We start from the raw sequence: 14678 nt of genomic DNA, 5'->3' as shown, positions 1-14678 counted from the left end.
TTCCTGAAGACCACTGCCGTCATGATTTGACCTTGTTTTTTTCCCTCCGAGGTCCTAGTTGTCTTGAAAGCACCATTATCCCTCCCACTCACCAGTCAACGAGAACATTGATGTCATCTCCACCCCACAGGATATCTACTGGGCCACGCCCACACAGGGGACTGAGAGGGAGGCAAAGCCCTATTTCTGCCCCAAAGCAGATCCTTAATTACTTTTAAAGAGGCAAGTTTTTGTATGGAAGGCAATGAGTGTTGAATTTAGTCAAGATGAACATGATTTATTTGCTATGTTTTTGATTATTTGATCTAATAGAAGTTTCGTAATACTTAGGTTGTTACAAGTGTACTGATATAAGTGTGATGCACATGACATCCCGGCAATTTTGGGAAAAAAGAATCAGTTGTCCCTGTTGAAATTCGAGACAATCTTTGCATATTCATGAGGATAGCAGAGCATCTTACTCCCCATTATACAGGCGGTTGACGTCAACACACCCCTCATGGATTTTTTTTTTTTAAGTATTCAAACAACGAGATGTATCCACGAATCTAGAGAGGAATAGGCGGGAGCTCGACACCAGCCGTTCCACTCTGTGGACAACGAATCCCATTGTTAGGGGAGACATAGATTTGGATATGACGAGATACCTCTGACCGAGCTGCCACGGCAACAGTGACAGACTGATTGATGTATGATTAGTCCAGTGGGCAGAGGATAGACTCATCAATCTTTGGGGCGTATTGATCCTCAGTGTGATCAATCTGACATTGGTATCTTTGGGGTATTGAGTTCCTTTGTTTTTCATTTAGCAGACGCTCTTATCCAGAGCGACTTACAGGAGCATTTAGGGTTAAGTGCCTTGCTCGACATATTTTCCCCCAGTCGGCTCGGGGACTCGAAGCAGCAACCTTTCGGTTACTGGTCACTTTGTAAACATTAAAGGTCAGTGGTGTTAGATCTAGATACAAGGTAGTCATTTTTATAAACATCAACACATTATACACACCTTATTACACGACATTAGAAAGGCTCGTACATGCTTTTAAAAAAGTTGTAAAGAATTCTACCTAGAGACAAGTAAAGTGTTACCAAAATGTGAACATGTTTAACAGTGAATAGAATGTGGGGTGCCTGAACACATAAGGAAATGTACAAAGAAACAAAGGCAAACACTTAAAAAAAGACCTACAGCTCATAAAACAAAGGCAGTGCACCATTAATGACCATCTACATGCCTGAATTATTTAAAATCTACATTTTATTTTTGGCAGCAATCAATTGTACGAGAAGCTTTCTTTCTCTTGTGGATGGTTACTAAATGGTGTTGGAAAGACTGTCCCTGATGAGCACTGCTCCACCAGAGTCAAGTCATTCTAATAATACAAAAACATTTGATTGTTTATAGGCTAAAAGCCGTGGTACATTCTTTAGGACAAGTTCTCAGTGGCTGACTGCTGCATGTATGCAGTAGATTGAGCGTTGTAATTGTCAAGTGACCATGAGTGACTGAATGTCAATGTCACATCAGGGTCAGAGGCAATGCTTTTAAAACACACGGCCTTGGTGGAACTTGTTCATACTTGCATGTGTCTATTCTGTGGGTATGTACGAATCTAAAATATTCACAGTTACCTTAGTGAAAATTGCTTCACTCCTGGTGGAAATGCGCACACACACACACACACGTCTCCTGTCAAGTGAGTCATATCGCCAAACATCCTTATCTTATAATCAAGCCACACTTAAAGCGCCACGATTACCTGCATGACACAAACAGGTCAACCCTTCTCGGTGACATTGAGCGTCAAGTAACAGAAAAATTCCTGATATTGTCAAGATGAGACTCAAGGAGACACAAATCTCCTTGTAATACACCTTGCAGGAAACCTTTCCACTCTTTGTAAAATAACGGACGCAGCAAAGGTGGTGCATGGAAATTACATAGACAATACAATTGTATATTATTGGCTAGAAGAAACAGTCACTCGAGGACAACACACCTTTACTCATAGATCAGAGTCACCTTTACTCATAGATCAGAGTCACCTTTACTCATAGATCAGAGTCATAGATCCTATTTCCATCTTATACATTTGGCACAAGGGATACATCTTATACATTGGCAGAATGAGAAAAGCGATGGGCTTGTCGGTAGCTCAAACTGAGATGTGACAGAGCACGCCTCTGTCTAGAACTTCAATCCGGTAATTGACAGGTGCACGTGGAAAGTGTGACAATCAATTACCACCCCTCTCTTCTTGGTCTCCATTTCGGTGCAGGATGTCTTCAGGAGGATAGGCAGAGGCAGGAGATGTGTCACTCAAACGATCATTAATTAGAGCTTAACCCTTTGTAGAGGCTTCTGTCTGTCCTCTCCAGCAAGAGATGTAAAAAGCATCAAGTAATGTGCACACACTGTCAAGTAATCTAGATTTAACCCAAAACCATTTAACTACATAAGTCAAATTCCAAAGCAGATTTAGTTCTTCAGACAATTACATTGCTTTGCAGTAACAGGGTACAATGGCATTTTCTCTCAGGTATATTTAGCCATCAACCTTTCAGACAAGTACTTAGCTTTCAGACAGATGCCTGAAGAAAAAAAAAGTAATTTTATACTTTGAGCTGAATCATATAATGATAGACATCTAACAGCAAAAAAACACCTCGTTTCAGACGGAGAAAACTGATGTCACTGCAGGTTTCAGGGTGGGTCCTCCTTATGTCTATCTGGTAGATGGTAAAAGCCTGCCCCCTATTGGCGTTTGTCAAGTGACTGCATCTTCATATAGGAGGAAAAGGACAACCTAATTGCCTTGTTATTGATTAATTAAGTCATGGTATTGCTGAATCCATTCCATGTAATAGTACCAACAACAAAAAAAGTTGAGTTGAAATCTGAGAAATAGAAAACTACTGTGTATGGGATAACCGAATTTAGTTACCTAACAAAAGCTTAGCAACATGTTCCTGCATGGTCAAACTCATAGGCTGCACTATTTTGTTCACCTACCTACCTGATTGGTCAGTATTGAGCAAAACTGTAGTGAAAAAGGCTGTACACTAACTGTGATGCTGTCCCCAGTCCACCTGGCCTTGCTGCTGTTCCAGTTTCAACTGTTCTGTCTGCGGTTACGGAACCCCTACCTGTCCCAGACCTGCTGTTTTCAACTCTTAACGATCGGCTATGAAAAGCCAACTGACATTTATTCCTGATTATTATTTGACCATGCTTGTCATTTATGAACATTTTGAACATCTTGGCCATGTTCTGTTATAATCTCCACCCGGCACAGCCAGAAGAGGACTGGCCACCCCTCATAGCCTGGTTCCTCTCTAGGTTTCTTCCTAGGTTTTGGCCTTTCTAGGGAGTTTTTCCTAGCCACCGTGCTTCTACACCTGCATTGCTTGCTGTTTGGGGTTTTAGGCTGGGTTTCTGTACAGCACTTCCGAGATATTAGCTGATGTACGAAGGGCTATATAAAATAAACTTGATTTGATGGCTACATTTCATGAGTAGGCTAACTCCATTGTCCTCCAATTGTTACCTCCCTCTGACGGAAAATGGTGCTGAAAAAACACCCACAGCCACAGGGCAGTACGTCCTGCAGTCCAAGTAACTTGGTGTTTCTTTCTGTCCCATCTTGTCTCCTTGTTTATCAAATAGTTTTAGTGATATATCTACAGGGTTAGAAGTAAGGGAACGTGAGAACATTTCAAGTCTATCCCCATTTCTGACCACAAAGCCACATTGGGAAAAACCCTAAGCAAAGAAAACAGGACTAAAGGAATAAACCGTGTTTAGGTTTAGAAATGTGTCATGGCATTTTTTATTCAAGTTATGCATAACCTTCCAACTTGATAGTTTCTGTTTGAACTTTATGACATTATCAGCTAGAATTGTCAGATCACTGGCACATCAGCAGTAGCATGGGCGGCACAGGGAGGGAAACCGGACATGATTACCAACAGAAGTAGGAGGGACGAGTTTTAGCCAGTTGTAAAAATGCACTGAGGATCAGGACAGAGCCCCTGACATTGCCATGCTGCTTAAACACCATTCTATGGGGGCTCCACACAAAGTGCAACTCTAGGCCCACTCGTATTATTCCTGTGTTCGTTAAGGATAGGATCGTGTGCCCACCGACATGGGTGGAGCAGCCTAAAAGGAGGTCGAAATGGCCCACGGAAAAACAAGCAAGCAACATGGGAAAACACAAGAGAGAAAAATAAATAGATCATGGGATAAAAAAAACAAAAACATAATACATTATCTTAAAATGTTCCTTTCACTTGTCGCTTCTTTTTGTGTGTTTAATATATATCCTAAACACACGGCTTTGTACATTTTGGTATAGTTCTCTTTCTTGCAGGGATGACTAGAAGTAGAGAGAAATGGGAGGGGAGACACAGGGCGACCCACAGCAATTGGAGTGGGGACACGCGGGGGTGGGGGGGCTGGATTTGGGACAGTCCCTCATCCCTGATTGCCTTGTGCTGACGGAGAGGGCGGGAGGAGAAATCCAGAGACACCCCCCTTCCTCCAACTGTCTCTCGCTCATGCTCAGTCTCTCGGGGAGAACCACGGTGGGAGGAGGAAGAGGGTACTCAGCAGTTGAGTGGACAAGCTAAGAGGACATCCAGGTCAATGAGACAGCAGGGAGGCAAGAAATCAACCATTCCATCTTCACCGTCTCCCTTACGGCCTGACGCAGGGGCCTGGGAGGGGAAGGGGTTGAAGTTCCACAACTATCTTTTATCTAGGAACAAGATAATAACAGAAAGGGCCAGGGCAGTCAGACCTTAAACAATAACTCAGCTGTCACACCTCAGATGCTCATGGGTTTTCTAATAAACACAGACACTGAAATCACTAAGACTAGAGCCATGTTACCTTTGTTGATGTCCGTGTCTGTCGATGACCTGGCCGGCCTCTGGCGTAGTAGACTGTGATACTTGGCCTCTACCTCCTGATAGAAAACAGACAAGCAGGGAAGAGTCCGCAATCAGATTTGATACGCATGAACGTAAAATGTACAATCAACGTTACTAATTAACCCTTATCCTACAATTTCACTGTCCCGCGGACATAATAACATAATACACAAATTTCCATCAAAATCTGTCTGTTTAAACTAGAGACACGGGCTGCATCTCAATCAACCGCATCCGCCGATATCGCCCTTGCACATCTGCGGTGAAAGGTGGCAGAGCTAGAGTGGTGTTTGTCAGACCATGAGACCATGAGTCTCCAGCGTCCAAACAGTTTGGCCTACAAAAGTATTAAGACCACTCTATTGAAAAGTGAGATGCTCCAGGACGCCCACAAGACTCGTCTGAAGTCGGTACAGCCTGTTCTACCAACTTCTGTGTGTAAGTGTCCAAACAATTTGGGCTACACACTATGACCCCTCTGTGGACATCTGAGACTCGATGGTGTCCTCCGTTTTGCTCTAGGACGCCCACAAGCCTCACAAGACTTGTCTGAAAGTCCACGGTACCATTAAAAGAAAAATCATGGAAGTATATATGGAGATAGTTTAGTGTCTAAAATTAAGGGGATAAATAAAATGTAAAACACCAACATTTAAATAGTTTCCTGATCTTTCTTATAAATCTCAGATATAGAACAGAAACTTTACAACAAACCTAATTTAGATTGTTTTGCCACCATCTGTTGTTCCATGTAGTGAATCTGTTATTCAATGCGTTTCAACGGCTAATAGCAGTAGTGCCAAACGTCAATGTTTCATATTTTGTTTTTGATACCCTAAGGGGTCTTAAAATCAAATAGCTAAATGATCCTTGGTATGACCATCTTAAAACAATTCCATGTTAGCTTAGACCCCCCCCCCCAAACCAGTCAGACAGTCAGTCAACCAAAGTCAGTCAACCAATAAACCAGTCAGTCAGTCACAAACCAACCAACCAACCATCCCACCCACCCACGTGTGCGTACCTTGAGGTGGTTGAGGTTGGTCTGCAGGTTGCGGAGGTGGGACAGGACCTGTCGGCTGAAGCTGGAGATGCTACCTGCCTGTGAGGCAGAGGAGAACCTCAAGCTGATCCCAGAGTCTCCTGCCCCGCAGCCCCGCGAGGCGCTCAGCTGCTTCCCGGTGGCCTGGAGGTCATCGTCCGTGCTGCTCTCCCCCGAGCCCCCGTAGCCCTCCAGGACCAGGTACCCTGCTGGGAGATGCAACAACAGGGCCCAACTCATTAGGCACCAAAGGGATGAAAACGGACTGAAACAACTTGTCCATTTGTTTTTTGTCACAAAATGTTTTGCTACAAGGTGCCCTAATGAATATGATCAAGCGGCGTCCCTGCTGTTCAGCACACCTACGCACTGGAGGTCCTCAAACCTAGTTATCTAGCACAGGGTTCTTTAATACTGGGGAACCCAAAAGTGACAGGGGGGCCTATTTCTGTTCTTCTCCAGCACCAACACTCTCCTTATTCAACACAAGGACTGGGAGATTGGTTGGTTGAATCAGGTGTGTTGGTGCTGAGCTAGAACAAAAATGTGCAATCTCTCGCTCACTCACACACGACCGCAAGCTCACCATAATCCTCGGGGGACTCAAAGAAACCCGTGTCCCCAGACACCAGGTCCTGAGCAGGGTCCTCGGGGTGGCTGGCCTGGGTGCACATCCCGGAGCCTTTCTGCACAGCCACCCGGGCACGGCTGTCCACGGGGGTCCTCAGGGACGTGGTCCTGAGAAGACGCCCGCCCCTCGAGGAGGAGCGGCCGGCGCCTTCGCCGTCCTCCTGCAACATGAGCTGGGTCACCAGGACCTGCTTCAGCGCCGACACTAGAGGAGAGAGGGGACAGATACGGTTAGACCAATGGAGGAGTCTGTGTGATTCGAGAAGAATTGATTCCCCACCAAATAAAATCTATATAAGTAATGTATGTTTAGGGCGGAGCGCTATCCCTAACCAACCAGCCTGACCGGGTTCATATAACTCTAACTAGAGTTTTTCCTGGCTAGAAAAGTCTTGATGATTGAGGCAGATGTCCTTTCACTCACATGTCTTTAAGGCATCGTCAGCCCTAGAAGGACTGAAGCCCAGCCCGTCCGATTCGCTGAGCCCGTCTACGGCCATGCGGAAGGGCAGCCTATCTGCAAGGTCCGGGTCCCCGTAAGGCCCCTCCTCCCGGCTGGGCTCCTCCTCTTCGGGCTTGAGTCCTACAAAGGGGTTGGCATCTGGGAGAGAGGTCTGCATCACGCCACCAGAGGCAGCGCTGCACTCTTTATCCGGGGAGAGAACAAGGACACTTTTACGTGCATTTCGGTCAAATCTAAATACTACTGAAGCATGTTACCAGTGGAGGCTGGTGGAGGGTGGAACGTAATAGCTGGAATGGAATACATGGAAAGGTATCAAACACATCAAGCCAGCTTCATACATTCCATTCCAGCTATTGAAATAAGCCCGTCCTCGATTCTAAAGCGATATCAGCCTCCACTGCACATTACACAATGTCACTAACTGCTACTGAAAAGCTCTCAAATACACTGTTCACTCTAGACGGGGGAACACGGGTGAGGTGCTAGTTTAGTTACCTATAGACTGGCTGCTTCCAGAGGAGATGCGGTCCGGGTCCTTACCGAGTCGGGCTACGTCTGCAGCGATGATCTCCACACCGTCTCGCTCTCCACTGGTACGGTGGGAAAGAACACAGAGTCCGTATCAGGAGAAGCAAGGTCATGGTCATCATGCAATACATTTGCTGATGAATGAAACCAAAAAGACACCAAAGACGTTTTATACTGAGAGGAGGAACGTACTCCGTTTGAGGTAAGTGGATGCCGCTGTGCGGATTCACTTTCATGGCGTCCGCTCTCTGGGTGATCTGCCGCTGCCACCTGGATGGAGGGAGGATAACAATTCACAGGCAGACAGAGGCGAGTAGACTGTGGATATAAAAGTGTCCCTTACCTCAGACCTAGGACCAGATAACCGAAAAATAACTGCATTGCTAACCTTAACTATTAAGACAGGTAAGAAAAAGATCTGACCCTGTATCAGTGGTTAGGGGCAACTCCTAACTTCTCTACCTACAGTGAATTAAGGTAAACTTTAAATGGGGGTTTTAAGTAGTGGTTATAATGACTAAGCCACAGTGTCAGGAGGACTCACATTCTCTGCTCTGATACGGTCTGGGCCATCAGCTCGTAGATCTGTGCCCCGTTGTCTGACATTGAGAGAACAAAGAACGACTTGTTGTCTGTTGGGAGAGAGAATAGCAGGAAAACAGGGTCAGACTCCTGACCTTACACACTATTCCCCATATAATCCACTACTTAAATTTTTATTTAATTTTTATTATTATTATTATTTTTAATTATTTTTATCCCCTTTTCTCCCCAATTTTCGTGGTATCCAATCGCTAGTAATTACTATCTTGTCTCATCGCTACAACTCCCGTACGGGCTCGGGAGAGACGAAGGTCGAAAGCCATGCGTCCTCCGAAGCACAACCCAACCAAGCCGCACTGCTTCTTTAACACAGCGCGCCTCCAACCCGGAAGCCAGCCGCACCAATGTGTCGGAGGAAACACCGTGCACCTGGCCCCCCTTGGTTAGCGCGCACTGCGCCCAGCCCGCCACAGGAGTCGCTGGAGCGCGATGAGACAAGGAAATCCCTACCGGCCAAACCCTCCCTAACCCGGACGACGCTGGCCCAATTGTGCGTCGCCCCACGGACCTCCCGGTCACGGCCGGCTGCGACAGAGCCTGGGGGCGAACCCAGAGACTCTGGTGGCGCAGTTAGCACTGCGATGCAGTGCCCTAGACCACTGCGCCACCCGGGAGGCCCGTAATCCACTACTTTTGACCACAGTCACATAGGGCTGCCACATAGGGCTCTGGTAAAAGCCGTGGACTATATAGGGGCATAGGGTGTAATTGTGTTAACAAGGTTGGATCTAACAAACAGATTTCAATAGAACACTAGAATGGGTATTGGCGTTCCATGGAAGCATGACTACAGGGCGGCCATCTTTGTCAGGGAAGCAAATAGTATGATTGCATCTATATGGTAACTCACCTGTGGCCACAGAGCGCACCAGCACCGCATTGAGCTTGATGATGGGGCTGAAGATGTGCTTGGTGTCGGCGGTGCCCGACAGGTTTTTGCTGTGGCACTTGAGGACGAGCCGCTCGTCCTGCTTCTGCAGCAGCACCAGGATGTCCTCCAGGAGCAGGGTGTACAGCTCTGAGACCAGAAGAGGGGATTTAACCACAGAATTACATAGAACACTTCAATGGACATAGACGTCACAATTATATTAGTATTAGATCTCATTAGGCGAGAATTGTGTTTGTTTTGTGATTTCTCCCATTACATCATATGGTTTGACTTAGGGGCCAGGAGTTTTTCTTAACCACATGACCTGACATGGAATTAGTTCGGGCCATGTCTGCAGTTGTAGTGTACAACTAGGGCCAAGAGTTTTCCCCGGTTGGATCACATTGGTCAGGAAAATCCTCCTGGCCCTACTTATCCACATAAACGCCTGATGAAGTCGTAAGCGTACCAATAGTCTTGTCCTTGTTGACCTTCCATGACAGTGGTCCCTCGTGGACCATCTTCTTCTTGGTCAGGTCCAGGTTCTGAGTGTGGAGGGAGTTAAGGTCAAAGGTCAGATTAGCTGGGTTTATTTTTTTTAGTCAGATCCCCATTAGCTTTCACTTTGGAAACAGGTACTCTTCCACGCCAAAGAATGGAGCTGCATGACCTAGTCCAATTTCAAGCACTACCAGCTGACATTTAAACAAAAACATTTCCCCTTTAATAACTGCAGTGGTTCCCTCGCAGAAACTGAAGCAAAAATGTTGCTTCAAGTCAATTGTGGGTAGCCTGCAGACTAATAAGCTATAAATGCTTTATAGATCGCCTCACCTTGAGCTCTGTAATCATGGGGTTCTCCGTCTGCTTCAGAGACGAGAGGTCTAGCCGCCTCTGGTAGTCCTCCAGCCTCTGTGGAAAGAAAGAGAGAGAGAGAGAGAGAGAAAAAGTGGGCAAAAGAGAGAGCGAAAGAGAAAAAGAAAGCGAACAAGAGAGAGAAAGAAAGACAGGCACACAGAAAAACAGCCGTAAGCTGGATGCTCTGCTGCTACAGGCAGTATTAGACTAACCAAGAGACACAAACCCCATATTCTCTCTGCAATAAATCACCTGCCATCATCTCTGCTGGCTCTAAGAGGAACAGTGGGAGGACAGATTTCAGAGTGGCTGAGAAGCCTTCTAGGCAGAACAGGGGTGAAATGAGACAGGGGAGATGTGGGAGACCGAGGGGATAGGCTGTGCTTCCGTACCCGCCGTTCCCAGATGACGCTAAATCACACCTACTTGTTTGTTTTCAGACTCCTTCACCGCTTGGTTGACGTGGTTGAGAATCTTCCTGCAGCAGTCGCCTGCCTTCTTTACCTTGTCTTTCTCCACGGTGTCATCTGAAATGAAATTACAAGAGAGAAAGGGTGATGAAGATTCTGTGGAGAAAAACTGAAAAAAAAAACACCTCTGTGGGGTACTGCCCAGCAAATGGATATTTTCCTGCACCCATTAGCAGCCGATCATATTCGGAAATGAAGACCGAGTAGAGGTCATTAACATTCCTTAACAGCTGGTTCTACTTTATGTTTAGTGCATTATATTTCCGCGAGGGAGAACTAAACCAGAGCCAAGATTTAAAATGATGGGACCCAAATAATGCGAGAACATCTCCCAAAATGTGCATTACCGACTTTGGAAAATGCCAAAATAATTATCTCAGTTTAACCGAGAGCACAGATTTAATTTGAGCCGGGCTGGCAGCTCCTAACACACACAGGCGCGCATACACACACAGGCGCACTGACACACACAGGCACACTGACACACACAGGCACACACAGAGCGAAAGAAAGGGTGGTCACTGGAGCACCACAGTGGAAGGACACGGCTATCATTAACGCTGATGTAAGCGCGCTGCCCTGCATCACTGTGATGGCCTAGTCCGCTTCAAGCCCAGTGCCATCACCTCATTGTCAGAGTCTAGTACCCTTTTGACATTACCATACCATTCACAACCATACACAACCAACCCGTACTGTGCTGGCTCATAGGGCGGCGCATGGGGGCCCAGTGTCGTCCGGGTTAGGGGAGGGTTTGGCCGCGGTAGGCCTTCATTGTAAAATAAGAATTTGTTCTTAACTGACTTGCCTCGTTAAATAAATGTATTTGTATGTATTTTCACATTCTTGTACTAGCACGGTTCCAGCAACTATGGTGGGTGTGTAGTCAGCCCAGTACAGTGCAGCTTGGCTTAGTAGAGTGGACGAGGTATAGGAGTGTGTGTGGCCTACCTGTGTACTTGGCGATGTTCTCCAGTAGAAGAGGGTACTTGGTGAGCCTCTGCATCTCCACAGGAATGATGTCCTTCAGTTGGAGTCTTCGACACAGTCGGTTACTCTCAGCCTCCTGCAAACGCACAGTGAAGTTAGGTAAGAAGGCCACAGGAATGGTGAAAAGAGCAACAACACAGGCACGATGTATCCGTCTCGCTCATGTATATACTTCGCCCACCATTGACTGTGGCTTTGACAGAGCTACATCTTGAATGGTTAGTTTCTACAACTTTCTTTAACGTTTAAATTGACTTAAAATGGATTTGAACAAATAATTTTCAAATGCTACCATTGAACTACACAAGCTTCCCTCATACATCCCATTCCCTGTCATATACATTGTACTGTACAATCTGCAGAAGTTGATTACATACCTGACCTCAAGAAACAGGCAGTGCCCAATAGCCCCGTGTGTGCACTCCAGTACCTGCGCTGCCCTCCCCCCAGTCCTTATCTCCTCCTCTTCTCTCCCGCATTCCTCCACTTACCTGCATGAAGGAGGTGAAGCGCGAGTCCTTCTTCTGCCTGCTCTTGATGAGCTCCAGAGCGAAGGGCTGGTTGCTGCAGAACGTGCCCACCGCCTGCTTGATCTTCTCCTCCTCGCCCCCGCTGAACTGGAAAACAACACAGACGAGCCAGGCGAATCGGGGTCAGTCGCCATGGCAACTCCCTGCCGCCAAGCCAAGCCCGTGGTCCTTGCGTGTGTGCGGTGTCACAGTGCCAGATCGATGAGGAGAGGGGGGGGTTCTAAATCTGCCTCTACATGCTTTAGCCAATTCCATCTGACTATCATTGCTGTCATGAGTCTGTCATAGCTTTATGTTGGTTCTCATGGTTGTCTCCGCCCGTGATAGCTGATGTGTGGTGAGCGTTCTGGCACAACTGGCTGCCGTGCACCGCCTGAGCGGGTGTTTCACACTGGCGGTGGATAAGGCGAGTTTCCCCTTTCTATTGAAGCACTTTGAGCATTTGGAAAAGCGCTTTAGAAATCCAAAGAATTGTTATTAAACATGTATAGACAGAGGGGTTTTTGCTAAAGCACGTGTAGATCTGGGACCAGGTTGGTGGATGGGTTCCGCCAGTCCATCTGTGCCACACTATCGGTTAACGATTTTACTTCCATTCTGCAAAACACATCGACCATCTTCACCCTCCAGTTCATTGGCAATTAAAAAGATAAGCAATCCCATGAAACAAAGTGGATGTTTATTCCGCAGTAAAAAGTAATTTCAGGCAACGGGCACAGCTTTCGTGGTTCGTGAGAGAGAAAGACTTCTCTCCAGCAACACAATTATTACATGATTCATATTCCGTCGGGGGAAAAGGCTTCAAAAGAAAAAGAAAAGAGATGTACTCACCCAGGACAGCAAGTCGTCTCCTATTTGGTCGATTACGGACGTCTCGCTCCTTTTCCGGATTGCTGCCATTTGCTCAGATATCAAAACTGAAAAATGAAAGGGAATGTAAGAGGGTCATCCTGACATTGTGTCTGTGAGTGTGTGTGTGTGTGTGTGTGGGGGGGGTGCATGTCATATCAAAGTGGGAAAGTGTACATGTTTGTGGTTGTGCATGTACATTCCTGTTTGTGTGTGTGTGTTTGCTTATGTCCACGCGTGCAAGTACCATGCAGTTGAACAATGTCCCCCAGGTTGGTGAAGATGTTCTTGATGTCGGCAGGAGGCAGTATGGCCTCTCTGGTGAGCTTCTGGTAGAAGATGTTGTCCAGCACTTTGAGCATCCGCAGGTGGGCCCTCTCAGTGTAGAACAGCTCTGTAGACACAGACCGACAGCGCTCATCACTATTGTAGACTGAATGACTACATTAGGCAACCATAAATAAGCGATAAACAGTGATAACGAAAACGGTTACTTCAGCTTGTTCTTCGGGGGTTTTGACCCAGGTTCCTACTAGGAAAGATGCATTTGTAAAAGTGACAAATTAATAAAGTTGTTTGATTGAGTTTGCAGTGGTTACCACACCCTACACTGTTAGTGTATGTCTGTAAATTGTACTTTTAACTCTTTACACTCATACCTATATACGGGTAAAAATAGCAGATTTGGACACTGATAAGCTCCTAAATGGGAACGCGGTGGCTATACAGTAACATGACGTCAGAGCTCAAGGTCTCCGCTTCACAGCGCAGTTTTTTTTACTGACAGCGGTTCTGAACTTGAACACAACAGCGACAAGAAGTTGCTCCCATCCCTCCCGATACTTTGGAAACATGTTTTGTTGTCGGAGTGAGGGAAATACCGTAAATAAAGAGGGCTCGATGTATATTTTGAAAGATGAGACGTTGAGGATTATAATAAATACCACTTTGATGTCATACAAGCAAGCCAAGCACCCGTTAGTCCAACTGGGCACTTCATATTTCCATATCATAAAACTAATTTAATATACAGCGCCAACGTTTATGATCACTACGCTTGATGTACAGTTACAAGATGACATGGCGTCATAAATGAATATTTCTGGTGGATTTCCTCAGACTTAATTGAATGCACTCTATTCTATGCGCACCAAAATGACAATCTGCATCTCTGAATTGACTTGTGAAAGCCTAACACCGTAAGATTGTAATTTAGCTAACCATGTTGACAATACAACATGCTTTCAAATGATGCCGACCCGACTGTGATTTATAATGGACCGTTTCTGGAATGAGTAAACAACAACAGTAATTGTGTGAAGGCGGGGATGCAGGGCTGTGTTCCAAACAAAACAACTACACGTCTGCTTGCTGTAGTTCCTCAACGGCACATCTAGGAACGCTCAAAATGGCACCTTAAAGTTGAAGACTATTCATTGAGTTGAAATTACATAGGACCTGTTCACACTTTGGAGAGGTGTGTAGCAACTTGGAGACACCAGTTAGACCTCTCACTTAAACCCATGTCATTTTTTTGTTGTCTTATGTTGAACCTACCCCAAATTTACCATGAATATTCTTGTCACTGACTGTATCCAGATTATTTTCAGATTTTGTTATCAACAAATGCGGCGAAAAGTACAGTAAATATAAAATTCACATAAAAGCAACAGTGTAACGTTTGGATTCAGTCTTGTGTCAGATTATCGGTTTTATCCTCAGCTTCAGTCTAATAATGTTTTCATGATCTCCAAACGGCTCCCTTTTGACTGCTACCATGCATACCAGCATATGCTTTCCATATTTCTTCTGTAAGAAACGTTTCAATGTATCCCTATCCATACAGGCCAATTCCCACTAGTGTAAGGGGTCAACACAGTAATTATTCCTTTTGAACAATAAACTG

The 14678-nt window shown here is 45.8% G+C and overlaps 1 protein-coding gene across 3 annotated transcripts in view; it reads right to left on the bottom strand.

Annotated features, from left to right (window-relative positions):
- Positions 1 to 3800: 3800 nt before the first annotated feature.
- The window catches only part of LOC129821798 (rho guanine nucleotide exchange factor 12-like), a 74112-nt gene continuing 63234 nt past the window's right edge, over positions 3801 to 14678 (bottom strand). For all 3 annotated transcript variants that reach the window (XM_055879456.1, XM_055879458.1, XM_055879457.1), the window contains 16 exons: positions 13020 to 13166; positions 12755 to 12840; positions 11885 to 12010; positions 11355 to 11469; positions 10360 to 10460; positions 9910 to 9987; positions 9545 to 9620; positions 9055 to 9222; positions 8146 to 8233; positions 7794 to 7871; positions 7569 to 7663; positions 7032 to 7253; positions 6564 to 6812; positions 5960 to 6186; positions 4895 to 4970; positions 3801 to 4760 (listed from right to left, as the gene is read on the bottom strand). In XM_055879456.1, the coding sequence (XP_055735431.1) occupies positions 4750 to 4760; positions 4895 to 4970; positions 5960 to 6186; positions 6564 to 6812; positions 7032 to 7253; positions 7569 to 7663; positions 7794 to 7871; positions 8146 to 8233; positions 9055 to 9222; positions 9545 to 9620; positions 9910 to 9987; positions 10360 to 10460; positions 11355 to 11469; positions 11885 to 12010; positions 12755 to 12840; positions 13020 to 13166 (1943 nt within the window). In that variant the 3' untranslated portion in view covers positions 3801 to 4749. The remainder of the gene's footprint in view (positions 4761 to 4894; positions 4971 to 5959; positions 6187 to 6563; positions 6813 to 7031; positions 7254 to 7568; positions 7664 to 7793; positions 7872 to 8145; positions 8234 to 9054; positions 9223 to 9544; positions 9621 to 9909; positions 9988 to 10359; positions 10461 to 11354; positions 11470 to 11884; positions 12011 to 12754; positions 12841 to 13019; positions 13167 to 14678) is intronic.

The sequence above is a fragment of the Salvelinus fontinalis genome, chromosome 24 (genome assembly GCF_029448725.1).
Source record: "Salvelinus fontinalis isolate EN_2023a chromosome 24, ASM2944872v1, whole genome shotgun sequence".
NCBI classification, from domain to species: domain Eukaryota; kingdom Metazoa; phylum Chordata; class Actinopteri; order Salmoniformes; family Salmonidae; genus Salvelinus; species Salvelinus fontinalis.
The sequence above is the reverse complement of the archived record's forward strand: the minus strand, read 5'-3'. Positions and strand labels throughout refer to the sequence as shown.